This window comes from Lynx canadensis, chromosome A1, assembly GCF_007474595.2.
Source record: "Lynx canadensis isolate LIC74 chromosome A1, mLynCan4.pri.v2, whole genome shotgun sequence".
In the NCBI taxonomy this organism is placed as follows: Eukaryota; Metazoa; Chordata; class Mammalia; order Carnivora; family Felidae; genus Lynx; species Lynx canadensis.
In genome coordinates this window covers 12,228,115-12,242,651 of record NC_044303.2, presented here as the reverse complement: position 1 = coordinate 12,242,651, position 14,537 = coordinate 12,228,115, and the positions used below count along the sequence as shown (strand labels likewise).

Sequence of the window (14,537 nt, the reverse complement as noted above, 5' to 3'; positions counted from 1 at the left end):
GAGGCCTGAACGAGCACTGTCATCATCTTACGTGGGAGGCTTTGGAGCCTAGCAGAATGAGTTGGACACCACTTCTCAGGTATTTTCGCAAGAGCCAGCCTCCCTTTTCCCTGCAGGAATCAGTTCATTTCTAATAATAAGCCTACTTTATGTTATTGACTAAAATACCTTAAAAGTGTTCAATTTTCATATCTCACTTCCTCCTAACACCTACTTTTTAAACTGCATGCAGATTTAAATGCCAAGATATGTAAATCTATTTAATGTAGGTTCCTAGCGGTTTGACCTCAATATTTGCAAGTTAATTTTCCTCCAACGCAGTGGCTGTAATATTTTGACTTAAAAATAAATTTTTTTTTTACATTTATTTATTTTTGAGAGAGAGTGAGACAGTGCATGAGTGGGGGAGGGGCAGAGAGAGAAGGAGACACAGAATCCGAAGCAGGCTCCGGGCTCCGAGCTGTCAGCACAGAGCCCAACGCGGGGCTCCAACCCACCAACCGCGAGATCATGACCTGAGCTGAAGTCGGACCCTCAACCGGCTGAGCCGCCCAGGCGTCCCTTGACTTTTTAAATCACTTAATTTGATTGCTGGTTGCAGCCAGATAATCATTTCATTGATGAAATGAGGAGAGATTAACGTAAAACCCGAGAACACCCGTATCCAACTCCAGAAGAATGTTAGCCAAACTGAATAGCTGACGTCAAGTGACTTGAGTTCAGGAAAACTCTGATGAGTTATAATGGCACCAGCTGTGGCATAGTTTAAAATTTGTGTTACGGTGGTGGTGATGGTGGTGGCTTCTGAAACTGAAAAAATGGAAACTGTCAAAAAATAGGAATATGGTACAGCCCCTGATCTCCGAGTGAAACTGAAAAGGGGGTGGGAGCTCCGTGAGTATGGGGCCAGGCCGTCAGGTTCAGGCGAGGGAGGCGGTGAGGGAGGGGAGGAAAAGCTCGCAGGGGGAAGGAGTGGGGCGCTAGACAGTCCCGGAGAGGGGAGGAGGGAGGAGGAGGGAGGGGAGCGGCGGAGCGCGGAGCCGAGGGGAGGGAGGGAGGGAAAGTGGGAAAGGAGTAGAGGAGTTGACGGAGCGCAGAGGTTAACCTTGCTCGGCTCGGGGCGGGCGGCGCATCTCGGCCCGCGCGCGCGGAGGAGCCCCCAGCGCGGGACGGCGGCGGACCCATGTCGCGCCCGCGGCGGGTCCCGGGACCCCAGCGGGAGTCCCGCTCCGGGCGTCTCGGGTCTCCGGGAGTCTGAGTTGCGGGCCACGCGGGAGTGGCGGTGGCGAGCCCGCTCGCTGGTCGTTATGAGGACGGATCTAAAATGACCAGCAAACGGAAGCCCTTCCCAACGCAGCTCAGGCGGTCCATCAGCGAGCAGTTGCGGGACTCCACGGCCAGAGCCTGGGATCTGCTGTGGAAGAACGTCCGGGAGAGACGGCTGGCAGGTCGGTGCCCGCGAGACTCCGGGGCCGCGGGGCAGCAGGAGGCGCGGGCGGCTCGGCACGCCCGGCCCACCTCCCGCCTTCTCTCGGGGTGCCCCGCACAGGTTTTCGGAGCCGGGGGCTGGGCCGGGCCGGCCGCGCGCACCCCCTCCCGGCCCGGCCCGAGCGCCCGCGCTCCCCGCGCTCCCCGCGCTCCCCAGGCGGCGGTGTGGGGTCCGTCCCGCGCGCTGACAGCCTGGCGGGGAGCGCCACGCGGGGCCGAGAGCGGGCGCCGGTCTTACCTGGCGACTCTTCCTTCCTTCTGGCGGCCGCCTGGTCCGGCTGGCCCGCGCTCCGCAGCCATCCACCCGGTGAATGAATGAGTGCCTCCCCGAGGGCTACCTCTCTCAACTTCGCCTGTTCCCCAGCGTGTTGGGGGGGGGGGGACAAAGCAAGGGAGAATCTCCAAAGTTCTGGGAGACCAGACGTTTGGGGGATCGGGGTAGGGGGAAGATTTGGGGAAGGACAGGTGGACAGCTGTTGGTGCAAGTGGATCGCCGCCCACAATCCCGGTCTTGCTGTGGATCAGGCTCTCCTCACTTTGGGATTCCAAAAGAGGGGCCTCCCGTTTGGGACCTATTGCCCACGAATCAGAGGAAGAGAAGAGGTGATTATTCTGAGCTAAGGGGTCCTTAAGAATCCTTGCTTAGGTCAGAACGCCAGCCCCCTCCTTAGCACCTCCCCCAGCCTCCCCACGCCGTGACCTTACTTCTGTGCTGTCTTCGATGGAACCATCTCCTTGTAGGGCCACGGATGCAGTGAGTGGCCTGAGCCTTCTCAGAGCCCTCATTCAGAGCTGTAGGTCTGGTTAGTCACCGCATCATCCCTGCCCCAATAAGGGAAAGCCGCCCTCCACACAGTTCCAGAGCAGTGGAGGATTTAGGATCCCTTCGCCCAAGGGCTGGCTGCTTGAGGTGTTTCAGGGATTGAGGGAAGTGTGGTTGGAAGGGTCCCTGAGCTGACCACCGGTCCAGTCTCTGGACCTTGTTGCCTCCTGTCTTTCCAGCAGTATCTCCTGAGTTGGTCAGTGACCACAAGGATGGAAGAGAGTTCTAGAGAAGAAGAAGGTATGAAGTCTGGACAGAGGGAAGGGATACCAAGGGTGACATGGGAGATTTTAACCTCCTCTGGGCTCCTCCCCTTTTCCTTAAAGTAGAACTGAAGTGTGTTTGCTAGATGTTCTGCCCCTGCACCCATGCAGCCTGACAGCATTCTGGAGTAGGTGCCCAGAGACTGTATCTCCTTCACTGTGAGGTCCTTATCAATCTAACCGGTCAAATTAGAAGCAGGGATTATAGATGATTTCAACACTCCATGTTGTCAGCATAAAATGTTCATCCCATATTTCCTGTCCAACACAGTGGCCCCGTTTAGTAAGCACCCAAGAAATAAACAGACTTTTCAGTCTAGACCCAGAAATAAGTTGTGACAACTGGTAGTTTTGACTGTTGACTTTTAAAGACTTGTATGTGCATTGCAGACCTCAGTTAATAACAATTAGTAACTTTCCCTGTTACCCTGCTAAATTGTATAATCTATGTGATGATTGGTGTCAGAAAAATTTTTGTGGTCTAGTAAACATTTGTTGCTTCCTAACTTCAGAGTGCTAACTGCAAATGTCTCCTTCATAGCTTCTGTTACTTAAGTTTGTTAAATTTGTTAAATCAATGGATCTTCAGGAAACAAGAAGTCTTTCCAGGAGGGCTGCCAAGGCTGTGCTGGGTTTTTATAGAAGCTGAGGCCAAAGATGACTGCAGCCCTGTCTTTTTCAAAAAGAGATCTGGGAAGGAGGAGAGTGTAATGTAAAGACTTAAAACCATTAAGGTTGTCCAGGAAAGTCATTTATTCACATGAATTGTAGAAATTGCAGTTTAGGTAAGGTGGTGAAGAGAAAAGGTTTTGATTCTGGGAAATAAACCATAGAAAGAGATTTTAAGATCATGAGTATATAGAAATTAAGGCTAGAAATGGCTTCAGAATGGTAAGTCTAAGAGTTCTCCCAGAGTAGTGCAATTAGTTTTTAAAATAGCGGTATGAGGTTTTAAAATGTTTAATCAGAATATTAATATCTGCTTACCCATAATCTGCTTACCACTCTGCTAACAGTGGATGCCAGCGGGTTATTCAACTAGCACCAAACAATCCTCTGTGAAGCAGACTTCAACTTGTGCTTCTCCAAGCAAGCTGGGATGATTGCCACAAAACCAAGCCAACTCCATGAAGGAGCTTTTAGATGCAAATTGATTTTCTTGGGTTTTCTTGCTAAGGTAGCTAAAATATGGAACTTTGGCCACGAGACACTGAAATACTTAAGTTATTAATGTTGGCATCAATTCTAGGGGAAAGTGTTCTTCATTTGTAAAAGTGTTCTTTCTATGGTTCTGTTCACAATATCAGAATAACCAACCATATGAATGGACCCCCAGAGACTATCCACCCTGCCAAGACGTGATACTGACTGGCTTTTTTTTCTTAAGTTTTTTTTTTTTTTTTTCTATCAGATAAAATTTGTGTGCTGGTATTTCTTTAAATTCTCTAAAATTTTCTTCTTATTACCTCTGGTCAATAGAACAGTATTCACAGTGCTTTATAACAAACTTGTGTTTATTGTCTAGAGCAATCCTGAAGGTATTTGAGTCTCCCTTTTACTTTTTTACACCCAAAGGAAGGAAATCCTTATTCTAACTCACTCCTACTTCTCTTTGTGAGGGGCTGTCTCGTCAATGAAACAAAGTCAAGAAGTAAAAGTGCTTAATGATACTGAAGCGTGTGGATTTCTGTGCTGTGGGGCCATATTTAGGAAGGAAGGGACTATACGTAATCGAAAGAGGTATTTCTTAACACATATCACAATGCAGATAATGAAATCATTGGAAGGATAAGATGTGAAGGATGTTCAAATATATTCATTTTATCACTAAATTTAAAAAGGGGTAAGTTATTGTTAAAGAAAGATTGATATTGGGAGCGCTTCTTGGGCCTTCCAAATCTGTAGTAGCTGCCAAATTTCCATCAGACTATGGCATTTTTGCCAATGCATACTTCTTAATTTCCCGAGACTCTAACCCCGCAAGGGGTCAGCAAGAGTTTTTCTTACTTGTTATCTCAATATTGATTATTCCAATAATGGTGGTAATTGTTATTTATTCCCAAGATGACAAAATTAGTGTTCAAAGCAGGATTCTAATGCGTGTTGTCAAAAGTCAAAGGCCACCTGTGCCCATTTTCCCTTACAGTTACCCTGCTTCTTCCATAGGCTTTATGGAGACACACGGACCTCAAATCCTTTCTCCAAGTCTGGCACTTACAATTAGTTTAAAAAAGAATAGTAAAATTAACTGGAAAAATTGCTCTTTTTTTTACTCCTGGAGTGACAAAGATAACCCTATACACCTAAAACAATGTCCCTTTGTCATCCTGTTGGACTGCTAAGTGTATGGGCTCATAGAGATTTGAAACCAACAGCCATACCTCTAGCTTGTCAGGGGCCCCTAGGTGGTGAGCCTTGCCCACTACCATCACTATAAGAAGCCAAGGGCTATAAGAATGAGAGGCTGTCATAAAGCCTAAATGTAGGTTTCTTCAAGATAGGTGAGTGACAGGTTCTTTTGGCTTCCCCAGATCTCTAATCAGCCACCACTGGTGACGATTCTGAGCTTTTGTAGCATCATTAAATTCTCTAGGCAGCAGCATACCCCTCAGCTTTTGGTGTTTGTAAGCAGCTTGAACTACTTTTCAAATGGTAAGGTCTGAGAAAATCCAAATGAGTTCTCTAAAGCTTTCTGCTCCTTTATTTTAAAACCCTACTCTATTTTAATGGAAATGTAATCCATATGTTTGATTCCTTTATACTCACATAACAGTGTTTAGGTGGCTTGTGAACTAACTGATGTCCAAGTCTTTTGATCTCTTTTATAGTCTCATTTTAAATCATTTCTCTTAGACACAGGAAGTTCTATTGCTGCCAAGAATAAACTAACTTAAAACACTGAAAAGTTTGAGTTTCGATGAGAAACACTAATTCCACCAAATTTCAGTGAGTTCTTGTCATGTTAAAACAGGTTCATTCATTCTCAGAGTCAACAGTAGCATCCTGTGATGTGATGTAAACACAAGACTGGGACTTTAATGCAGAGTGGGATCAAGAATAGAACATAGGCGATAAAGACGTTCCTTATTAAAATCTAAATGTGTTCCGTGATATCAAAAAGCACAGGATGATACCAGTTGATCCTTTTTATGTGTTTTATATCAGCGTTCTTCCTTTTTATTGTCACTTTCCTGTAAGGTACAGGCCATCCCACTTGTCAGGTGTTTTTTTAAACATCTCTTGAAAGGAGAATACATTTAGATGTGATTTATATTAACAATGACAAAAAAAAATCTAAGTAAGTATGCAATTAAAATCAGAGAAGGAGAACATATTCCTTATATAAGGGTTCTCAGCCTTAGCTACACATAAAATCACTGGGAGCCTTTTATGAATATCAGTGTCCTGGCTGCCTCTTAGAGATTCTGCTTCAGTTTAGAGAGGGCCTGGGGATGAGTATTCTTTTTCAAGCTCCACAGATGGTTCCAGTGGGTAACCTGGCCTAAGAACCACTGACTTATATTAACTACCATTTTATAACTCTCAAAAGTCTATGTCTAGCAGAAGGTCATATTCTAGGCCCCTAAGAAAAGTTTTGATTAAGTAGGGTTGGAATGAGCTTGTCATTTTACAGAAAAATAAAAGTTTGGGCCTAGTTGCCAGGGTAAGAAATTTGCTTTTGGTTCTACCTATGGTAAGAAGCAAAGGACTTTATGCAGAGGAGCGGCGGGTCCTGGTTTAATTGCCACCAGAGTGGTCTAGGTGAGAGATAAACAGTGACAGGGACTAGGGTAATAGTGATAGAGATGGAGATGTAGGGACATATTTGGAATATGTGTTGAAAGGAGAGACGACAATGCTGAGGTTAGTTGCTGGAGGTGAGGGAGAAGGATCAAGAACTCCTGGGTTGTAGTGCCATGGGCTGAGATGGGGCACGTGGCAGATACGCGTGTTGCAACTGCAAAAGGAAGTTTTGTTTTTGTTTTTGTTTTTGTTTTTGTTTGTTTTTGCTTTTGGCATTGGACAGATGAGGATTGAGGAGTTCTCCTTGAGCCAACTTAGACCAAAAGTGCCTCTTAGACATCCAAAAGTAAAAGTCAAAAAGTTGGCTGTGCAAGTACGGGTTTGGAAGAAAAGTCAAAGCCAGAAATATAAATCCAGAAGTGATTGTCATATAACTTTTATAGAATAAAACCTAAGGGTTAGATGGGGTTACTTAGGAAAAAATATGTAAATAAGAGGAGGGGCCAAGGACAGAATCCTAGGGCATCCTTTATTTAGAGCACACTATTTGGATGTGAACTCTCTCTATATATACATATGCTAAGTTTCTGGAGAATTTGAAAAAGCAACACTGTCTAAATTCAGCATTCTTCTAGCAGAAGAATAATCGTGCTATGCTGAATAATCTTTTGTGACAGATTTATTTGGTCCCAGAACTGCTGATGAATGAAAATAATCATAAAAATATGTCTCGCTAATAAAATATAACTTTTTTTAAATTTAGAAATGATACCACAAAGTAGAAATTAAAAACTTCAAATAACATTTGAAGGGAAGGCTGCTCAAGTTTGCCCTCATTAAAAAAAAATAAAAATATGGTTAAGTATAAGTGGTCTTAGCAGGAATACTTCTATGGTTATTATAACCTGTTGACCCCACATATAATGAAGTAGGAGCTTTATATTGGAAAGATGACTTTTTCAATGTCATGATATCCAGGAATAGTCTACTCAAACAAAGCTTAGCTTGTAAGAAAAGTTCTGTATATTGAGGTTTTGAGTACTGCATCCATTTACTGACCTTGATCAGTTATGGTTTGTCCATAATAAAGTTGATTGTGGGGCGCCTGGGTGGCGCAGTCGGTTAAGCGTCCGACTTCAGCCAGGTCACGATCTCGCGGTCCGTGAGTTCGAGCCCCGCGTCGGGCTCTGGGCTGATGGCTCAGAGCCTGGAGCCTGGTTCCGATTCTGTGTCTCCCTCTCTCTCTGCCCCTCCCCCGTTCATGCTCTGTCTCTCTCTGTCGCAAAAATAAATAAACGTTGAAAAAAAAATTTTTTTTTAAAATAAAGTTGATTGAAGGGAATTTCTCTGAGAAAAATAAATACTATCTTAACTTTTTGCATTTGTAACTTAAACTTGGCCTAACCTATCTGCAGCATGCTGGCTAATCCTTAGAAGTAACACAATTTCCTCCAAGAATTGGAGCAAGGAAATGATCACATTCATTAATTGCTGGTGGTGCTCTGTATAAGAGACATGAGCCCTAATAGTTGGCTGGAACTCCTTGAGGAGACCATGTGGTACAATTTTTTGGACTCAACAACATGAGACATGGAGCACACGTCTAATGAAATGAATATATACTCCTTTCATTGTGTTTTTTTAAACCGTCTGTTCAATAAAACAACTTATAAGGAAAAATTTGCTAAAAGGCCTTGTAGTTTACTGGGAGTTTATCCAACAGTATATTTCATTCTGCCCTTTTGCAAGCTTAGTGATATTGCAAAATGAAAACAAAAGTGGTTTGAAAAGTGTTACAACATTCCTGGGCTTTTTTCAGAATCCTTGAATGTTTAGTCCTAAAACAGTCGAGTTGAAGGACAAACATTTTTGTCATGTTTGTAGTTAGTCAATAAGTATTTATTGAGCCATGAAATAGCATCCTTGTCAAAGCATGTTGGGACTGTAGTGCAGGATATTAATTTAGTACTGTGGTTTTATCCTGGCAAAGCACACAAATTTTATTATGCTGCTCAAATCACTTAACTCATCTATTTAACCAGAAATAGAGCAAGCTTCCAGAAATTGCAAAAGGACAGTATAGAATGTGCCATGACTACACAATATTGCGTTTGCAAATCTGCTGTGTCAAGCCATTTTATATTTTCAGGCAGACTATTCCCCTAGTAACATTTTTATCCAAAATAAAAATTTCAGAATCTTACGGTTCTGTTATATTGTCTCATGCTGCATATTTTATCTATATTTCAACACGGCATACTGTGTTTGGTGAATACTTTTCTTTCTCTTTCCTATATAGGAAATCAAATGAATATGAGAGGTAATTGTTGTTCAATCCCATGAAAATTAATATATTTACTTGCTGACATTAAGTTGAAAAGTCTTATCAGATGCTTTTTATTCTCTCTCCATCTGATAAAGTAGAAAAGTAGCCAGGTTCCTTGAAAGATATTTGAAAGCACTTTCCATTGAAATGTAATATTTATCACTATGATAAGGTTCTAAAAGTGCAAATATTTGAATATGTGTAACAGTGTAAGTTACACTAACGCACCGCTGCATGGAAACGTACGGATGGTCACAGTGACATTGCAAGGAGGTCCGAGTATTGCTTCCCTCCTTCACCTGACAGTGAATTGCATTCATCTCAGAACTCTTCAAAAACAGTGATAGACTGCACCTGTCCCAGCCATGAGGAGGTGTCCTCATGATCTTGGAAATAAATTACATCTTTATTTTAGTCCCAAGAAAATACGTCATAAGCAATAGACATAAAAGACGAACAATTGTTAGAATTAAAGTAAGTAAGTTAAAAAAAAAACTTTCATATATTTCAATATAGGCTGTTTTATTCTTTCTGGAAAAAGAAAGAAGCTTTGTGCTGTATGTTTGATTTTTGTTCTTAAATCTAAATCAAATCAATAATGGCAAATGAAAAAGAGAACTCTTAACCACGTAGAGTAGCATTGTAGTGGTGGAAAAGGGATCGAAGCTATTTGAGATGTCATATGAATAAAATCACAGCTGTGCAATGGTGATTAACATCTGTGAAATTAGCATCACTTCAGTCATAATGTTGATATACATATTTGCCACAGCTATGGCTACAGTGCCAGGAGCATGGAGCACCCAGGACTGTAAATGCATGTTACTTTACTTTCAGTGCGTATGTAGTGGAGGGCAGGATTAGCTGTGTTTGGCATGATGGAGGATTACTGGCATGGCATCGTGATCTAGTGGTTGGGAGTGGCTACTGGAGCCCAAGACTACATGGGTTTGAATCCTGCCTCCAACATTTAAGCAGTCGGTCCTTGGGAAAGATAAGTAATCTCAATGTTCTTTAGTTTCCTCATCTTTAAAAAGGAGGATATGCATAGTACTTACTGTATAGGGTTGTTATGAAGATTAAATGAGTTAATATTTTCAAAGTATTTAGCATAGTGTCTGGCCCCTAATAAATATTGTATGAGAGTTTATATGGCTATATACACACAGACACTCCTAGTGACCCCCGCACAGTCAAAACTCCAGGTATAACTTTTGAGTGCCCCCAAAACTTACCTACGAATAATAGCCTACTGCTGACCAGACTAATAACATAAATAGTCAATTAACACATATTTTGTATAATATATATTATATAATATGTAATAATAAAATAAAATATATATAATAATATAAAATAAATATAACAAAATAATATAATATATTATATATTATATATACATATATGTGTGTGTGTATATATACATACATATATATACGTATATATACACTGTGTTCTTATAAGAAAGTAAGCTAGAGAAAAGAATATGTTATTAAGAATATATCATAAGGAAGTAGGGGCTCCTGGTGACTCAATCGGTTGAGCATCCGACTTCGAGCCCCAGGTCATGATCTCGTGGTCTGTAGGTTCAGGCCTCATGTTGGGCTCTGTACAGACAGCTGAGAGCCTGGAGCCTGCTTCAGATTCTGTGTCTCCTTCTCTCTCTCTCTCTCTGCCCCCCTCCCTCCACCCCCCCACCCCCACTCATGCTCTCTTTCTCTCTCAAAAATAAACATTAAAAAAAAAAAAAGAATATCATAAGGAAGTGAAAATACATCTAAAGTACTGGACTGTATTTTTGGGGGAAAAAGTCCAGATACAAGTGAACCTGCACAGTTCAAACCTGTGTCGTTCAAGGGTCAACTGTATGTGTACATGCAAGTGGAGAATAGAGCAGCAGAGACATATTTCCTGGTAAAGGAGATGCTTTTATCTCTAGCCTTAAACCACTTACCCCCTTCATTCATCAGCCATGTCTCTTTTTTTAAGCTTATTTATTTATTTTCAGAGAGAGAGAGAGTGTGCGTGAGCACGAGTTGGGGAGGGGCAGAGAGACAGGGAGAGAAAGAATCGCAAGCAGGCTCCACACTGTTAGCACAGAGCCCAACACGGGGCTTGATCCCACGAACCGTGAAATCATGACCTGAGCTGAGATCAAGTCAGATGGTTACCCCAGCGCCGTATCTTATGAACCTATTTTTAAGATCCCATGTTCAGGGATTTCCAAGAGCTGAGACGTTAGTCTCACTCTCTTTGCTCTGAGATTAAAAAAAAAAAAAAAAAAAAAAATCAAAAACTACATATGTTGGCAGCATGGTTGGCAGCATCTTGTGTAACCCATTAGTGTTCTAGCATGAATCATTCATTCTACTAACGTTTGTCTTTCTGAAAGATCATCAATTATGGTTTGTTCATCAAAATCACCATCAGCTTTAGAGGTATGCAACCATGAATTCATTCCCATGCCCTTGGCCTAAATGGAATTTGATGGAGACCTAATTAAAATGAGGGAAGTTAGACTAGATAATCTCTAAGGACCCATTTAGCTTTAAAGATCAATGAGCCTGTAAAACCAGACCATGTGTCTGAAGGAAACTTAATGCACTAAGTCTTTTAGCTCCCTTTCCGTGTAGATTTCATAGGATGTTCTGAGAGATGAGGAAGCTGAAGCCCAGAAGCATACCCTCAGACGCCTGCCAGTGCCATTCCCCATGCTGGTTTGGTTACCTACCTCCACCAACAGCAACAACTTATAATTGGTACTTTCTGTAATTGGAGCTACCTCTGCCAGAACTGGAGTGGAACAAGTTGGGGGGCAAGCTGGGAATCCTGGGCCTGTGAACACCTGTAGAATCTCTCAACAGCCCCTGCACCGCACTCACAGGGTCACTGCTCAGAAGGGCTCCGTCCTTGGTCTAGTGTTCTTCTATTGAAATTTTGAAATTATTGATAATCGTTGAATGGAGGGGCCCCATTTTCCTTTTGTACGGTGCCTGCCAAGTGACGTAGCTGGTCCTGCATTCAGAGAAAGCCAGGGTCTTGTAGACTCATGCCTTGATTTGTGAGTTCACCTTCATTGGTGACTTGCTGTTATTTAAGTAAGATAAAGGGATGCATAAAAACCTAGGATATTAGATTTGGAAGGGACCTTGGAAGCCTTTCCTTAAGCACCTACAATCTATAATCCACGTGCCCTGTGCTTCTTGCTCTTGGGAAAGGCGATCTCCCAAGGGAGAAATTGTGTTTGTTTTATTTTATTGTTTATTGATTCTGACAGCATCATTATAAAATAAGGCAATAACATTACCCCTAGTGTTTACAGAGCTATAGTGATTTTATTTTAGCTATTACATATATTGAAGCAAATATTTTAATTAGTTTTTTAAGGTTTTGCAGTGTTTAGGTATAATAGGAAATAGGGACAAATTATACAACTCTTGGTAATCTAGATTTTCAGATCCAAGGCTTGTTTTGAAAAGTGCTTAATTAAGCTTTTTCTTAATTAAAAAGTTATTTGCAATATCCATAATAGATTAATTCATTAAGCCACTGCTATTAAAACCATTAAGGTTATTTCCTGTGTAGGTTCATCCAGGGCTACTTACTAAGAAAAGGAAATTAGGAGAGGTAGTAATAAAGCCTATCATTTATCACCAGGGATTTTCAGCCCATATCTGCCAACATTTTGTTTTGTCATTATGTCCACCTGTCTCCATGAAGAACACTAAAGCTGACTAGAGTCTAGTCCCTTAGTAGTGCACAGTTTAAAATCCCTCTTTGCTAACGGAAGCTATACATAGAACTCACCATTCAATAATGTTTTTTTAAAAAGGACACTTTCTTTTGTTGGATTTAAGTTTATTATTTAATGCTAAGTATTTCTGGGCAATTGACTAAAAAAAAAGAGTGCATTTTCATTTGCTCTTAAGCTACTTCAAACAAGAATGTGCTTGCATAGTTCTAAGTAGTAAATAAGTAGGTCCCTCGTCGGTGGATTCAAGGCCATGTTAGAAGTGAACCTGGCTGACAGCAGGGCCATGGCACGAAGGTGGGCCCAGGTGCTATTCCACAAGGAGAATCAAGTGACAGTGGCTTGGTAAGCTCCTTCTGTATGTTCAGATCTATACATATGAGAAGAGCGAGAGGTGTAAACAGCTCTATCCAAGAGCCTGAACAAGTTCGACTTGCCAGGTTAAAAAAAAAAAAAATCTATAGGAGCAAATTAAACCTTAATAGCACAGTTGCCAGAATTCGGAAAGTGAAACTGTAACTCTCACTCTGGACAAGGTCCCCTACATCAGTACTCAAATACAATGATTTACTCAAGTGTCTGTTTGCACCTTAGCCCCAACCTCCTCCCGGGAAAAAGACGGTGCCTCGTTCACTGTCGATAGTCCAGTTGCCCTAGCACAGTAGCTGGGATACAGAATGTGCACAATGAGTGTCTGTTGAGTGAATGAACCAGTGGTCGTTATAATATTAACAGCAAACCTGCTTGGACCCCATTGTGTGCCAGGCATTATGCTAAAGACTTCACACATTTTCTCATTTGATGCCCAGGCTTCAGGAAAGGTACTGCCAGGGTCACTGTTAGCACCCACAGCAGCTTGCTGTGATTTAGAAAAAGGCTTCTTCTCTGGGCTCACGAATTAGAAAACGGTGCCTCTTCTGAGCAAATGCAGCCCCAAGGGCAGGCAGCTAAGTGAGTGTACCCTGGCCTGAATTTCATCCTGTGTGCCCCCCACCCCCACCCCTTGGCTGGTTGCTCTGTGTAAGTCACAGCCCACACGGTTGTACACAGTAGCCCTGGGTGCTACTACCTCCAGCTGATGCCCGAGGAAACTAAGGCGTGGAGAGGTTAAGTAACTTGTTCAAGGCACATAACTACTACTTGTAGCTATGTAGATTTGGGAGGCTGGCACAATTCACATGACTTGTAAGGTTTGTGAGATCCTGAAGACTCCAAGAGCCACATCCTTGCCACAGTCTAGCACTTAGGAAGAAGGGGTAAGTGTTGATGGGTGTCATTGTGACAATAGGGAACTATTTGCAGAGCCCCACCCAGTGTTGTCTCAAGGTTACCACAGGGGGTATCAGGTGGGAGCTGACCATGGCATCCTGGCATCCCAGGGTCCCCATGGTAATAAAGACGATGATTAATGGTGATCCTAAATATCTGTGTAAGACTTACAGTTAAATGTCTTTCCATTAAGGTAATATAACAGTGGATTAAAATCATTAGGTTCTCACAAAAGTCCCTTGAGAAAGGCGGGGTAGGTGCTATGATCTCAATTATTTAAGTGAGACAAATGAAAATAAGAAAAATAATGTGACTACCCAAAGCCTCATGACCAGTGAGGGCCAGAGAGGGATTTGGATCCAGCTCCTACTCCAGTGCTCAGTCTTCTGGTCTCTTTCCTGTTGCCCAGTGTGAGCTCTGCTCTGTGAGAGGTCAGTTGCGAGTCAGGCTCCCAAGTCTAACTGAGCATCAGAACCACTAGAAAAGCTTTTAAAATACAGGCTCCTGGACTCCTCACCAGATCCACTGGATCAAAACCATCCCTGGGGAAGCAGTATAATGAGTGTGTTTGTGTGTGTGTGGTAGGGGGTGGGGGAGAGGATTGGTCTGTAGTTATCATTTTTAGCAAGCTTCCTAGGTGATTTTTGTTGTTTGTTTACTGCCTGCCCAGCACTGTCCTCTCACCAGTGACTGGAAACGGCTCTAAACTCATGATTTTTTTTTCAGGCTCTATGCCTTGTGCTATTCAGTGTCTTCTAGTCTCATACTTTTCTCTCTCTTCTGCCTACCTAGATCTTAGCCATTTTCAAGGACTAGCTCAACTCCTTCATGATTTTGTTGCTAGTGCTGTTCTGGTTATGCCCACTCCTGCCT

The 14,537-nt window shown here is 42.6% G+C and overlaps 1 protein-coding gene and 1 long non-coding RNA gene across 4 annotated transcripts in view; one reads left to right on the top strand and one right to left on the bottom strand.

Moving 5' to 3' along the window:
- Nucleotides 1-499: 499 nt before the first annotated feature.
- LOC115509653 lies at nucleotides 500-2,258 on the bottom strand. Of its 2 annotated transcripts, XR_003967449.2 has the most exons (4): nucleotides 2,194-2,258; nucleotides 1,727-1,841; nucleotides 1,106-1,414; nucleotides 500-810 (listed from the first exon to the last, which is right to left on the bottom strand). It is a non-coding gene; the product is annotated as an uncharacterized LOC115509653 (long non-coding RNA). The 2 variants fall into 2 exon arrangements; XR_004343807.1 differs by lacking the exon at nucleotides 2,194-2,258 and having other exon boundaries at nucleotides 1,727-1,949.
- Nucleotides 1,303-14,537, top strand: part of STARD13 (StAR related lipid transfer domain containing 13) — a 237,237-nt gene continuing 224,002 nt past the window's right edge. For both annotated transcript variants that reach the window (XM_030308969.1, XM_030308986.1), the window contains exon 1: nucleotides 1,303-1,448. In XM_030308969.1, the coding sequence (XP_030164829.1) occupies nucleotides 1,325-1,448 (124 nt within the window). In that variant the 5' untranslated portion in view covers nucleotides 1,303-1,324. The remainder of the gene's footprint in view (nucleotides 1,449-14,537) is intronic.